The sequence below is a fragment of the Silurus aristotelis genome (genome assembly GCF_946808225.1).
Source record: "Silurus aristotelis genome assembly, chromosome: 5".
Lineage (NCBI taxonomy): Eukaryota > Metazoa > Chordata > Actinopteri > Siluriformes > Siluridae > Silurus > Silurus aristotelis.
In genome coordinates this window covers 132,530-145,029 of record NC_139578.1, presented here as the reverse complement: position 1 = coordinate 145,029, position 12,500 = coordinate 132,530, and the positions used below count along the sequence as shown (strand labels likewise).

Genomic DNA, 12,500 nt, shown 5'->3' with positions numbered 1-12,500 from the left:
CATAACTCATAATATTTTTCTGTTCATTATTAATCCTCTGTGTAACCTGTTCTAACTGTTTGCTCCTCTCACACACACACACACACACACACACACACACACACACACACACACACACACACACGGCATGGCTCTTTTCTTCACAGTGCAGTATAAAACACTCAAATACACTTAATTGTAGTTTAAATATGTAACGTGTGAGAGCTGAAACAGGAAGTGAACTTAAAAAAAACAGGAAGTGCTTGTGTATCAGGATTGACAATGGATTAATTACTAACTTATTACCAATTAACTAACTAGTAATAAATATAATGTTAAGTGATGTAGCTTCACACACACACACACACACACAGTATATCGTGTGTGTTTGACTCTAATCACACTAACCGCATGAACGCTGTCACCCACGTGTCCTTTAACGCATGTGCACTCTCACGCTCTGTACACGTGTCCTGCCCCACCAGAGCACAGTTTACATTTCTCCCCCTACACCCTCTCCCCATCCAACCCCACCCCTCCCCTCCCCCATCTCAGCATCAGTCCCACTGCCCTGACGGAGACATCCATCCCTGCACAGCTCCGTCTCCTATACTAGCGCCACACTTAGAGACTTTGTTGGGCTTTCACATGCGTGCGCACACACACACACACACACACACACACACACACACACACACACACACCGCACATTGGCCTCGTCTCAATCCGCACTCATTGTCCCTACTTAGTGTATTAGAACATCAGCTGATTTATAACACCATTCCAATCCACTCATTTGGTCACTACTAAGTGCACTAGAACATCACAAACACTTAAATTTATTGCTAGTGGGGCTCTGTCCCAAATCACACACTAAGGTTTCATCCCAAACGCTGGATCTTTAATGTAATCTTTTTCAAGCCTCTGTCCTAAAAGCATAAAAATGATCACTAGATTAAGGTCTTACTACATTTATCAAGTATTTCATGGTTCTGTTCCAAACGCCAGACAGGATCACCAGTTGGTGTACATATATAAGGACAACCGGCTTTCTTTTGGGCTCTGTCCCAAATCCGAGTATCTTATCAGTTGCGATAAAGGCAGTAAATAGTGCTGAGCTCAAAGCTGCGTTTGAAACACAGCCTTCCTCTTCACTCTCTTTTGATTCAGAAGTTACATTTAAAGTCAGTGTTAATCTCCTGATCAGCCAATCACGTGTGAGTGAGGGTGTTTCTTATCCAATCACAGCACACCATATCTCAACAAGTGGGTGAAGGATTAGTGTGTGTGTGTGTGTGTGTGTGTGTGTGTGGCAGCCCAACAAATGCGGTGTGTGTGTATAGCTGTGTGTATATCTGTATATCAGTTGTATAACGTTGTTCATCTCTTTCTCTTTACTATGTGGTGTGTGTGTGTGTGTGTGTGTGTGTGTGGTATAATCGGGTTCTTGGTGTGCGTTGGACGGTAAATGTTGGTTCCAGGTTTGAGGAAGAAGAATCTGTCTCCGGGTGCTGTGGAAACAGAAGTGCGTGGGATCACTGGGGTGGACCTGTTCGGAGCGTCGGACGCCGTGGTTAAACACGTCCTGGAGGTCAGAGCGAGTACATCATCCTCATCATCTTCATCATCATCCTGGTTTTGGGACGCTTATGGTCCTGTGTTCTTAAATAAATAGATGCCCCCCTCTCAGTAATCAATAATGGTTTAGTCCATTTTGACCAGAGCGTTTCTTTGTTTCTTATTTAGAATGTAATTGTCCATTTGTGTATTTTTTTATTAATTCTTTTTGCCCAGACCCGCAGCATTAATGTCCTGTCATGTCCTTCATGATCTTTTCAGCTGTATATGCAAAGTGGGAGGGGTTTTAGAGAAGGGGGCGGGGCAAGGGGTGGTCTTCTATAAAGGATCGCTTTTTTCATGAATGTACATTTAAAACAGCAGCTGGATGCAGGTTCATGCCCCGCCCACTAATGACATCATGATTCATTTTAATCTTTGCCCTCAGGGTCATGATCGAGGGGTGAACTGGGCTGCGTTCCATCCCAGCATGCCTCTGATCGTGAGCGGAGCAGACGACCGTCAGGTGAAGATCTGGAGGATGAATGGTAAGTGTGTGTGTGTGTGTGTGTGTGTGTGTTCTGTCTGTAGTGTGTGTGTGTCTGTGTGTGTGTGTGTGTTCTGTCTGTAGTGTGTGTGTTCTGTCTGTAGTGTGTGTGTGTGTGTGTGTGTGTGTGTGTGTGTGTGTGTGTTCTGTCTGTAGTGTGTGTGTGTGTGTGTTCTGTCTGTAGTGTGTGTGTGTGTGTGTTCTGTCTGTAGTGTGTGTGTGTGTGTGTGTGTGTGTGTGTGTGTGTTCTGTGTGTGTGTGTGTGTGTTCTGTGTGTGTGTGTGTGTGTGTGTGTGTGTGTGTGTGTGTGTGTGTTCTGTGTGTGTGTGTGTGTGTGTGTGTGTGTGTGTGTGTGTGTTCTGTCTGTAGTGTGTGTGTGTGTGTGTGTGTGTGTGTGTGTGTGTGTGTGTGTGTTCTGTCTGTAGTGTGTGTGTGTGTGTGTTCTGTCTGTAGTGTGTGTGTGTGTGTGTTCTGTCTGTAGTGTGTGTGTGTTCTGTCTGTAGTGTGTGTGTGTTCTGTCTGTAGTGTGTGTGTGTTCTGTCTGTAGTGTGTGTGTGTGTGTGTTCTGTCTGTAGTGTGTGTGTGTGTGTGTTCTGTCTGTAGTGTGTGTGTGTGTGTGTTCTGTCTGTAGTGTGTGTGTGTGTGTGTGTGTGTGTGTTCTGTCTGTAGTGTGTGTGTGTGTGTATGTGTGTTCTGTCTGTAGTGTGTGTGTGTGTGTGTTCTGTCTGTAGTGTGTGTGTGTGTGTGTTCTGTCTGTAGTGTGTGTGTGTGTGTGTGTGTGTGTTCTGTCTGTAGTGTGTGTGTGTGTGTGTGTGTTCTGTCTGTAGTGTGTGTGTGTGTGTGTGTGTGTTCTGTCTGTAGTGTGTGTGTGTGTGTGTGTGTGTTCTGTCTGTAGTGTGTGTGTGTGTGTGTGTGTGTTCTGTCTGTAGTGTGTGTGTGTGTGTGTGTGTGTGTTCTGTCTGTAGTGTGTGTGTGTGTGTGTGTGTGTTCTGTCTGTAGTGTGTGTGTGTGTGTGTGTGTGTTCTGTCTGTAGTGTGTGTGTGTGTGTGTGTGTTCTGTCTGTAGTGTGTGTGTGTGTGTGTGTGTTCTGTCTGTAGTGTGTGTGTGTGTGTGTGTGTGTGTTCTGTCTGTAGTGTGTGTGTGTGTGTGTGTGTGTGTTCTGTCTGTAGTGTGTGTGTGTGTGTGTGTGTGTGTTCTGTCTGTAGTGTGTGTGTGTGTGTGTGTGTGTTCTGTCTGTAGTGTGTGTGTGTGTTCTGTCTGTAGTGTGTGTGTGTGTTCTGTCTGTAGTGTGTGTGTGTGTGTTCTGTCTGTAGTGTGTGTGTGTGTGTTCTGTCTGTAGTGTGTGTGTGTGTGTTCTGTCTGTAGTGTGTGTGTGTGTGTTCTGTCTGTAGTGTGTGTGTGTGTGTTCTGTCTGTAGTGTGTGTGTGTGTGTTCTGTCTGTAGTGTGTGTGTGTGTGTTCTGTCTGTAGTGTGTGTGTGTGTGTTCTGTCTGTAGTGTGTGTGTGTGTGTTCTGTCTGTAGTGTGTGTGTGTGTGTTCTGTCTGTAGTGTGTGTGTGTGTTCTGTCTGTAGTGTGTGTGTGTGTTCTGTCTGTAGTGTGTGTGTGTGTTCTGTCTGTAGTGTGTGTGTGTGTGTGTGTGTTCTGTCTGTAGTGTGTGTGTGTGTTCTGTCTGTAGTGTGTGTGTGTGTGTGTGTGTTCTGTCTGTAGTGTGTGTGTGTGTGTGTGTGTGTTCTGTCTGTAGTGTGTGTGTGTGTGTGTGTGTGTTCTGTCTGTAGTGTGTGTGTGTGTGTGTGTGTGTTCTGTCTGTAGTGTGTGTGTGTGTGTGTGTGTGTTCTGTCTGTAGTGTGTGTGTGTGTGTGTGTGTGTTCTGTCTGTAGTGTGTGTGTGTGTGTGTGTGTTCTGTCTGTAGTGTGTGTGTGTGTGTGTGTGTGTGTTCTGTCTGTAGTGTGTGTGTGTGTGTGTGTGTGTTCTGTCTGTAGTGTGTGTGTGTGTGTGTGTGTTCTGTCTGTAGTGTGTGTGTGTGTGTGTGTGTTCTGTCTGTAGTGTGTGTGTGTAATGTGTGTATCTGCGTGTCTCTGCTCTCGTTGTTTGTACAGAGTCGAAGGCGTGGGAGCTGGACACCTGCAGGGGGCACTACAACAACGTGTCCTGTGCCGTCTTCCACCCACGCCAGGAGCTCATCCTTTCCAACTCTGAGGACAAGAGCATCCGAGTGTGGGACATGTCCAAGAGGACCGGCGTCCAGACCTTCCGCAGGGACCACGACCGCTTCTGGGTGCTCGGAGCTCATCCCAACCTCAACCTGTTCGCTGCTGGTGTGTGTCTGTCTCTCTCACACACGCGTCTCACACACACACACACACACGCACGTGTCCCACACACAAGCGTCACACATGTCCTGCTCTGATTGGTTTATCAGTACATGTAAACTATGTATTTTCCGGTACTTGATGTTTTAAAGTGTGTGTGCGTGTGCGTGTGCGTGTGCGTGTGTGTGTGTGTTCAGGTCATGACAGTGGGATGTTGGTGTTTAAACTGGAGCGTGAGCGTCCTGCCTACGCCGTCTATGGGAACATGCTGTACTACGTCAAGGACCGATTCCTGCGTCAGCTCGACTTCAACAGCAGCAAAGACACGGCCGTCATGCAGCTGCGCGGGTGTGTGTCTGCGCGTGTGTGTGTGTGTGTGTGTGTGTGTGTGCGCGTGTTTTTTGTCTTTTTATTTTATTGTAAAAAATCTCACACACACACACACACACACACACACACCCCTGATACTGTCACAATTCTTCCCAAAATGTAGCGGTTTCCTAACTGATAGCTCATGTTAGTATAAGAGGTGTTCTGTGAGTCTGGAGATGTGATGATGATTGTGTTTACAGAGGCTCCAAGTTTCCCGTCTTCAGCATGTCCTACAATCCTGCAGAGAACGCCGTGCTGCTGTGTACGGTACGAATCTTTACACTAGAACTGATCAAATAATCATTCTGAGTGTAATCATTTTTCTCACACACACACACACACACACACACACACACACACACTCGTTTTTCCAGAGAGCCACTAATCTGGAGAACAGCACATATGACCTTTACTCCATCCCTCGAGAGACCGACTCTCAGAACCCTGATGGTGAGCACTGATCTCATGCACACACACACATAAACACATACACAGTTACACACAGGTTTTAAGTGTTGTGTGTGTGTGTGTGTGTAGCTCCAGAGGGAAAGCGCTCCTCAGGACTCACAGCAGTGTGGGTGGCTCGGAATCGCTTTGCTGTGTTGGACCGCATGCACTCGGTAAGATCACGTCATGTGACATCATGTGTGTTCATACACTTCTTGTTCACACCCTCTCTGAGTTCCTGTGTGTGTGTGTGTGTGTGTGTGTTCTCCCTCTGCAGCTCCTGATCAAGAACCTAAAGAACGAGATTGTGAAGAAGGTGCAGGTGCCGAGCTGTGAGGAGATCTTTTACGCCGGGACGGGTTCCCTGCTGCTGAGGGACGCAGACGGAGTCACGCTGTTCGACGTGCAGCAGAAACGTTCACTCGCTACCGTCAAAATCGCCAAAGTCAAATACGTGGTGTGGAGTGCAGACACCAGCCATGTCGCCCTGCTGGCCAAACACGGTACTACAGACATAAATACTGCTTTCTGTTTTTCCTGTAGGTTGTATATTTATTTGATATTTATGTATTAATAATAAAACTTTCTCTGCAGCCATTATGATCTGCAACAGGAAGCTGGAGAGTCTGTGTAACATCCATGAGAATATCCGTGTGAAGAGCGGCGCATGGGATGAGAGCGGAGTGTTTATTTACACCACCTCCAACCACATCAAATACGCCCTCACCTCAGGGTAAAGCCCACCTCTCTCTTTTTCTGCCCCCCCTCTCTCTTTCCATAGAAAAAAAACTGTACCTCTATGTAACGCTAATAAACATCCAGTGTAGAATAAATGTAATAATGTGCCGTCCCCCCCTTTATAAAGTGATCATGGTATAATCCGTACCTTGGACCTGCCCATCTACGTGACGCGTGTGAGGGGAAACAGTGTGTACTGTCTGGATCGGGAGTGCAGACCTCGCGTCCTCAACATCGACCCGACCGAGTACCGCTTCAAACTCGCACTCGTCAACCGCAAGTACGACGAGGTACGTCTACGTAGCAGATATGGTTCTAGGACACACCCACAGGGAGGGGTTTATGAATGCTGAATGTCGATGTACGCGGAGTTTCGATGAAATGTTACCCATAATTCCACAGGTGCTGCACATGGTGCGTAACGCGAAGCTGGTGGGGCAGTCCATCATCGCATACCTGCAGAAGAAGGGCTACCCAGAGGTGGCGCTGCACTTCGTTAAGGACGAAAAAACTCGCTTCAGTCTGGCTCTGGAGTGCGGAAACATCGAGGTGAGGGAGGCGTGGCCCTGTGTCATGTGACTGCTCTGAAGGTCGTTTGATTCGTGAACAACACCCCCGCTAATGCGTCCTTCCTGGTCCCGCAGGTGGCGCTAGAGGCGGCAAAGGCTCTGGACGAGCGCAGCTGCTGGGAGCGTCTGGGCGAGGCGGCCCTGCTGCAGGGACATCACCAGGTCGTGGAGATGTGCTACCAGAGGACCAAGAACTTTGACAAGCTCACATTCCTTTACCTGATCACAGGAAACCTGGCCAAGCTCCGCAAGATGATGAAGATCGGTGAGGGGGTCTGGGAAGTCTGAGAGGGAGACGAGTCGATGTGAGCATTGTGTTTCTCTAACGCTGTGTGTGTGTGTGTGTGTGTGTGTGTGTGTGTAGCTGAGATCAGGAAGGACATGAGTGGACATTATCAGGGTGCTCTGTATCTGGGGGACGTCAGCGAGAGGGTGCGCATCCTCAAGAACTGTGGACAGAGTAAGTCCAAACACAAACACACACACACACACACACACACACACAGACACACACACACACACCTTTACTCGGTGCAGTTTTGTGTCTCGTGCTATAAGTGTGTGTGTGTGTGTGTGTGCGTGTGCGCATGCGTAGAATCTCTGGCGTATCTGACTGCAGCAACACACGGCATGGACGAGGAGGCTGAGGCCCTCAAAGAGACCTTCGACCTGGAGAAGGAAATGGTAAATATTTACACACACACACACACACACACACACACACACACACTGCTGTTATACAGCACACACTTTACACCCTCATTTACTAGGTAGCAGTTCTGTTTATAACTGTGTGTGTGTGTGTGTGTGTGTGTGTGTGTGTGTGTGTGTGTGTGTGTGTGTGTGTGTGTGTGTGTGTGTGTGTGTGTGTGTGTGTGTGTGTGTGGAGATCCCAGAGGTAGACCCGAATGCTGAGCTTCTGCAGCCTCCTCCTCCCATCAACCCCCTGGACACCAACTGGCCCCTGCTGACCGTCTCAAAGGGCTTCTTCGAGGGAGCGATCGCTGCTAAAGGTCAGCTCAAGGTCACATCTTCTGACCTTATGTGCAGGTGTTGTCTTTGTTATCCACTTCCTAACACTGGTGCACGTTCTTCTAATCGTTCCTGTTGCAGGAAGAGCAGGTCAGATGGCGGCCGATCTGGACATGGAAGCTCCTGGAGGAGAAGGATGGGGTGAAGATGCAGAGCTCCACCTGGATGATGGTCAGTATTGCTTTCTCTCTCCCTCACACACAGCTCTTGGACATTGCGAGTTTTGTGGTGATGATTGGTGCTTGTGGTGTCTGCAGATGGGTTCATGGATGCTCAAGAGGGTCTCGGAGAAGATGGAGCTCTGGGGAAGGAGGAAGGAGGAGGATGGGACGTTGAGGAGGATCTGGACCTTCCACCTGAACTGGTCAGTACACAGTGCTTCTCTCTCTCTCTCTCACACTCACACACACACACACACACACACACACACACAGCTCTTTTTCAAATGTATTTGTATCACACATCTGTCTGGAACAATAGGATGTGCCGGCTGGTGCTGGGGGAGGAGCCGAAGGAGAAGGTTTCTTTGTCCCGCCCACTAAAGGCATAAGCCCCACCCAGATGTGGTGTAACAACTCGCAGCTGGCAGTGGATCACGTCCTTGCCGGATCCTTCGAGACCGCCATGAGGGTAAAGGCTTTATTTCACATAAATTACATGTCGCTCTTTTCAAACCACTCATCATATCGCTCACTCTGACTCCGCCCTCTACAGCTGCTGCATGATCAGGTGGGCATGGTCTGCTTCGAGCCGTTGAAGCCCCTCTTCCTGCAGGCGTTTTTGCGAGGACGCGTCTCCTACGTGGGTCTTCCGTCTCTGCCCTGTCTATTCTCCTACCCTCTGAGGGACGGGGGCACGGCCGAGGGCAGGAGGCAGAGAGACGGGCAGAAGGGCGGAGTCCCGGCGGTGGGGCTGCACCTGCGTGACCTCATCTCCCGCCTGCAGCAGTGCTACCAGCTGACCACCGCGGGGCGCTTCGATGAGGCTGTCGACAAGTTCAGGAGCATCCTGCTGTCCGTCCCTCTGCTGGTGCTCGATAACAAACAGGAGATCGCTGAGGTAACACCCTAACATCTCTACACCCTGACATCTCTACACCCTGACATCTCTACACCCTGACATCTCTACACCCTGACATCTCTACACCCTGACATCTCTACACCCTGACATCTCTACACCCTGACATCTCTACACCCTAACATCTCTAAACCCTGACATCCCTACACCCTAACATCCCTACACCCTGACATCCCTACACCCTGACATCTCTAAACCCTGACATCCCTACACCCTAACATCTCTAATCCCTGACATCTCTAATCCCTGACATCTCTAAACCCTGACATCCCTACACCCTGACATCTCTAAACCCTGACATCCCTACACCCTGACATCCCTACACCCTGACATCTCTAAACCCTGACATCTCTAATCCCTGACATCTCTAAACCCTGACATCTCTAAACCCTGACATCCCTACACCCTGACATCTCTAAACCCTGACATCCCTACACCCTGACATCTCTAAACCCTGACATCCCTACACCCTAACATCTCTACACCCTGACATCTCTACACCCTGACATCTCTACACCCTGACATCTCTACACCCTGACATCTCTACACCCTGACATCTCTACACCCTGACATCTCTACACCCTGACATCCCTACACCCTGACATCTCTACACCCTGACATCCCTACACCCTGACATCCCTACACCCTGACATCCCTACACCCTGACATCCCTACACCCTGACATCCCTACACCCTGACATCCCTACACCCTGACATCCCTACACCCTGACATCTCTAAACCCTGACATCTCTAAACCCTGACATCCCTACACCCTGACATCCCTACACCCTGACATCCCTACACCCTGACATCCCTACACCCTGACATCTCTAAACCCTGACATCTCTAAACCCTGACATCTCTAAACCCTGACATCTCTAAACCCTGACATCCCTACACCCTGACATCCCTACACCCTGACATCCCTACACCCTGACATCCCTACACCCTGACATCCCTACACCCTGACATCTCTAAACCCTGACATCTCTAAACCCTGACATCTCTAAACCCTGACATCTCTAAACCCTGACATCTCTAAACCCTGACATCTCTAAACCCTGACATCTCTACACCCTGACATCTCTACACCCTGACATCTTTAAACCCTGACATCTTTAAACCCTGACATCTTTAAACCCTGACATCCCTACACCCTGACATCTCTACACCCTGACATCTCTACACCCTGACATCTCTACACCCTGACATCTCTACACCCTGACATCTCTACACCCTAACATCTCTACACCCTGACATCCCTACACCCTGACATCCCTACACCCTGACATCTCTACACCCTGACATCTCTACACCCTGACATCTCTACACCCTGACATCCCTACACCCTGACATCCCTACACCCTGACATCCCTACACCCTGACATCCCTACACCCTGACATCCCTACACCCTGACATCCCTACACCCTGACATCCCTACACCCTGACATCCCTACACCCTGACATCCCTACACCCTGACATCCCTACACCCTGACATCTCTACACCCTGACATCCCTACACCCTGACATCCCTACACCCTGACATCTCTACACCCTGACATCTCTACACCCTGACATCTCTACACCCTGACATCCCTACACCCTGACATCTCTAAACCCTGACATCCCTACACCCTGACATCTCTAAACCCTGACATCCCTACACCCTAACATCTCTAAACCCTGACATCCCTACACCCTGACATCTCTAAACCCTGACATCCCTACACCCTGACATCCCTACACCCTGACATCTCTAAACCCTGACATCCCTACACCCTGACATCTCTAAACCCTGACATCTCTAAACCCTGACATCCCTACACCCTGACATCCCTACACCCTGACATCCCTACACCCTGACATCTCTAAACCCTGACATCCCTACACCCTGACATCTCTAAACCCTGACATCCCTACACCCTGACATCCCTACACCCTGACATCCCTACACCCTGACATCTCTAAACCCTAAGACCTTTACACGTGTGTGTGTGTGTGTGTGTGTGTCAGGCCCAGCAGTTGATCACTATCTGTAAAGAGTACATTGTGGGTCTCACCATGGAGACGGAGAGAAAGAAGCTTCCTAAAGAGACACTGGAGCAGCAGAAGAGGCAGTGTGAGGTACTGATGATGTCACAACCATTTTTCTCTATAATCTGTGTGTTTTTATAAAAATAGTGATGTTGCATTGACGTGTGTGTGTGTGTGTGTGTGTGTGTGTAGATGGCTGCGTATTTCACACACTGTAACCTGCAGCCGGTCCACATGGTGTTGGTGTTACGCACTGCGCTCAATCTCTTCTTTAAACTGAAGAACTTTAAGACGGCTGCAGGATTCGCTCGCCGCCTGCTCGAGCTCGGACCCAAACCCGAGGTGGCGCAGCAGGTGAGACCGAGTCGCCATGACGACCACCCATCATCATCATCATCATCATCATCGTACTACAGATGTGATTTTTCTCTTTCAGACGCGTAAGATCCTGGCAGCGTGTGAGAAGAACCTGACCGACGCCCACCAGCTCAACTACGACCCCCACAACCCCTTCGACCTGTGTGCTGCCTCCTTTACCCCCCTGTACCGAGGACGCCCCATAGAGAAATGCCCTCTGTCAGGGGCCTGCTACTGCCCCACCTACAAAGGGCAAGTGTGCAGGGTCACGCAGGTCAGTCCGCACACACACACACACACCCGCACACACACACACACGTGCACACAGATGTAGGTGATACAGTTGTTTATGATTGTTTTTTTTGTTTTAGATCAGTGTCTGTAGTGATGTCACTTCCTGTGTTTTGTCTTTCTTTTCAGGTCACTGAGATTGGTAAAGACGTGATCGGGCTGCGCGTCAGTCCCCTGCAGTTCCGCTAAAGAGCCCCCAACACACACACACACACACACACACACATCTCTCTAGACGTAAATAATTAACTCTATTATAAATACATTATAAACTTTGATATTTTTGGCTGAAGGCTGGGAGCTTCTTACTGTACTGTGTTTATTTTGTTTCTGCTTGCTTAATGTAACTCACACACACACACACACACACACACACACACACACACACACACTCCTGTGTTAACCCTGAAATAGTAAAATAAATGTCCTCCAGGCTGTGTTCTCTTCCTCAGAGTCTCATTGAGTGCTATTCCTTACTCTGTGTGTGTGTGTGTGTGTGTGTGTGTGTGTGTGTGTGTGTGTGTGTGTGTGTGTATAAACCCATGTTTTTGACACTAAAGTAACTGAGATCCAGTATGAGTGATGAATGCAGTAGGTCTGAACAGAGTCTGCAGGGGAATTATAGTTCAGTGTTTTTATTTTATACATGATTAGTGAATTAGAAAGTGCATAATACTAAATCTATCAGGATACACACACACACACACGTTCGATTGCTCTCTAAAACTCGTCAAGGTTCTAAAATAACACCTGTAGTTCGAGATGCATTTCTGTGCAGCTGGTTCTAGATCTCTAAAAATGCCGGAACTTTTCCTTAGTTTAACAAAAAAAAAACCTCTAGAACTTTTCCCAGCAATTTTGAATGTAAATTTGAATTTTCTGTGCTGGTTCTATAATCATCAGCCAGCAAAGTGCTGGAAAGTATGAGATCTAGAACATGGAGGTTCCACATCAAATTACTACTTTTAGATTAGAAGGTGTGTGTGTGTGGTTCCACTACTACTTCAATTTGTGCAGAATAAATGATCACATCATTAGTGAGGTTCTAGAATCATCATTGCAGATTGTAATTGAACAGAACAGCTGTAATGATTAGGGTTTAGGGAACTTGATGAAGGGAGTGAGGGAGCATTACAGAGAGGATTGAAACACAGCCCGGTCCTTCCTGGCCCGGTCGCAGTCCTCCTG

The 12,500-nt window shown here is 48.5% G+C and overlaps 2 protein-coding genes and 1 long non-coding RNA gene across 4 annotated transcripts in view; 2 read left to right on the top strand and 1 right to left on the bottom strand.

Moving 5' to 3' along the window:
• Positions 1-352, top strand: part of LOC310725711 — a 557-nt gene extending 205 nt beyond the window's left edge. Inside the window, exon 2 of the long non-coding RNA XR_014533476.1 lies at positions 1-352. This exon is cut by the window's left edge and continues 31 nt beyond it. This is a non-coding gene — a long non-coding RNA (uncharacterized lncRNA).
• The window catches only part of LOC310725679 (coatomer subunit alpha), a 15,661-nt gene extending 3,913 nt beyond the window's left edge, over positions 1-11,748 (top strand). Inside the window, exons 7-29 of the mRNA XM_083540690.1 lie at positions 1,461-1,570; positions 1,985-2,084; positions 4,180-4,398; positions 4,590-4,740; positions 4,965-5,031; positions 5,139-5,214; positions 5,302-5,384; positions 5,489-5,714; positions 5,806-5,944; positions 6,077-6,239; positions 6,352-6,498; positions 6,594-6,783; positions 6,883-6,978; positions 7,114-7,202; positions 7,408-7,531; positions 7,632-7,721; positions 7,808-7,914; positions 8,031-8,180; positions 8,265-8,609; positions 10,644-10,754; positions 10,857-11,018; positions 11,101-11,295; positions 11,442-11,748. Coding sequence (XP_083396816.1) covers positions 1,461-1,570; positions 1,985-2,084; positions 4,180-4,398; positions 4,590-4,740; positions 4,965-5,031; positions 5,139-5,214; positions 5,302-5,384; positions 5,489-5,714; positions 5,806-5,944; positions 6,077-6,239; positions 6,352-6,498; positions 6,594-6,783; positions 6,883-6,978; positions 7,114-7,202; positions 7,408-7,531; positions 7,632-7,721; positions 7,808-7,914; positions 8,031-8,180; positions 8,265-8,609; positions 10,644-10,754; positions 10,857-11,018; positions 11,101-11,295; positions 11,442-11,501 — 3,200 coding nt within the window. The 3' untranslated portion in view covers positions 11,502-11,748. The remainder of the gene's footprint in view (positions 1-1,460; positions 1,571-1,984; positions 2,085-4,179; positions 4,399-4,589; positions 4,741-4,964; positions 5,032-5,138; positions 5,215-5,301; positions 5,385-5,488; positions 5,715-5,805; positions 5,945-6,076; positions 6,240-6,351; positions 6,499-6,593; positions 6,784-6,882; positions 6,979-7,113; positions 7,203-7,407; positions 7,532-7,631; positions 7,722-7,807; positions 7,915-8,030; positions 8,181-8,264; positions 8,610-10,643; positions 10,755-10,856; positions 11,019-11,100; positions 11,296-11,441) is intronic.
• A 444-nt stretch (positions 11,749-12,192) lies between these two features.
• LOC310725702 (apolipoprotein D-like) overlaps positions 12,193-12,500 on the bottom strand; it is a 4,276-nt gene continuing 3,968 nt past the window's right edge. The window contains exon 5 of one of the 2 annotated variants that reach the window (XM_083540726.1): positions 12,193-12,500. This exon is cut by the window's right edge and continues 287 nt beyond it. In XM_083540726.1, coding sequence (XP_083396852.1) covers positions 12,444-12,500 — 57 coding nt within the window. In that variant the 3' untranslated portion in view covers positions 12,193-12,443. The other variant, XM_083540727.1, reaches the window with a different exon arrangement.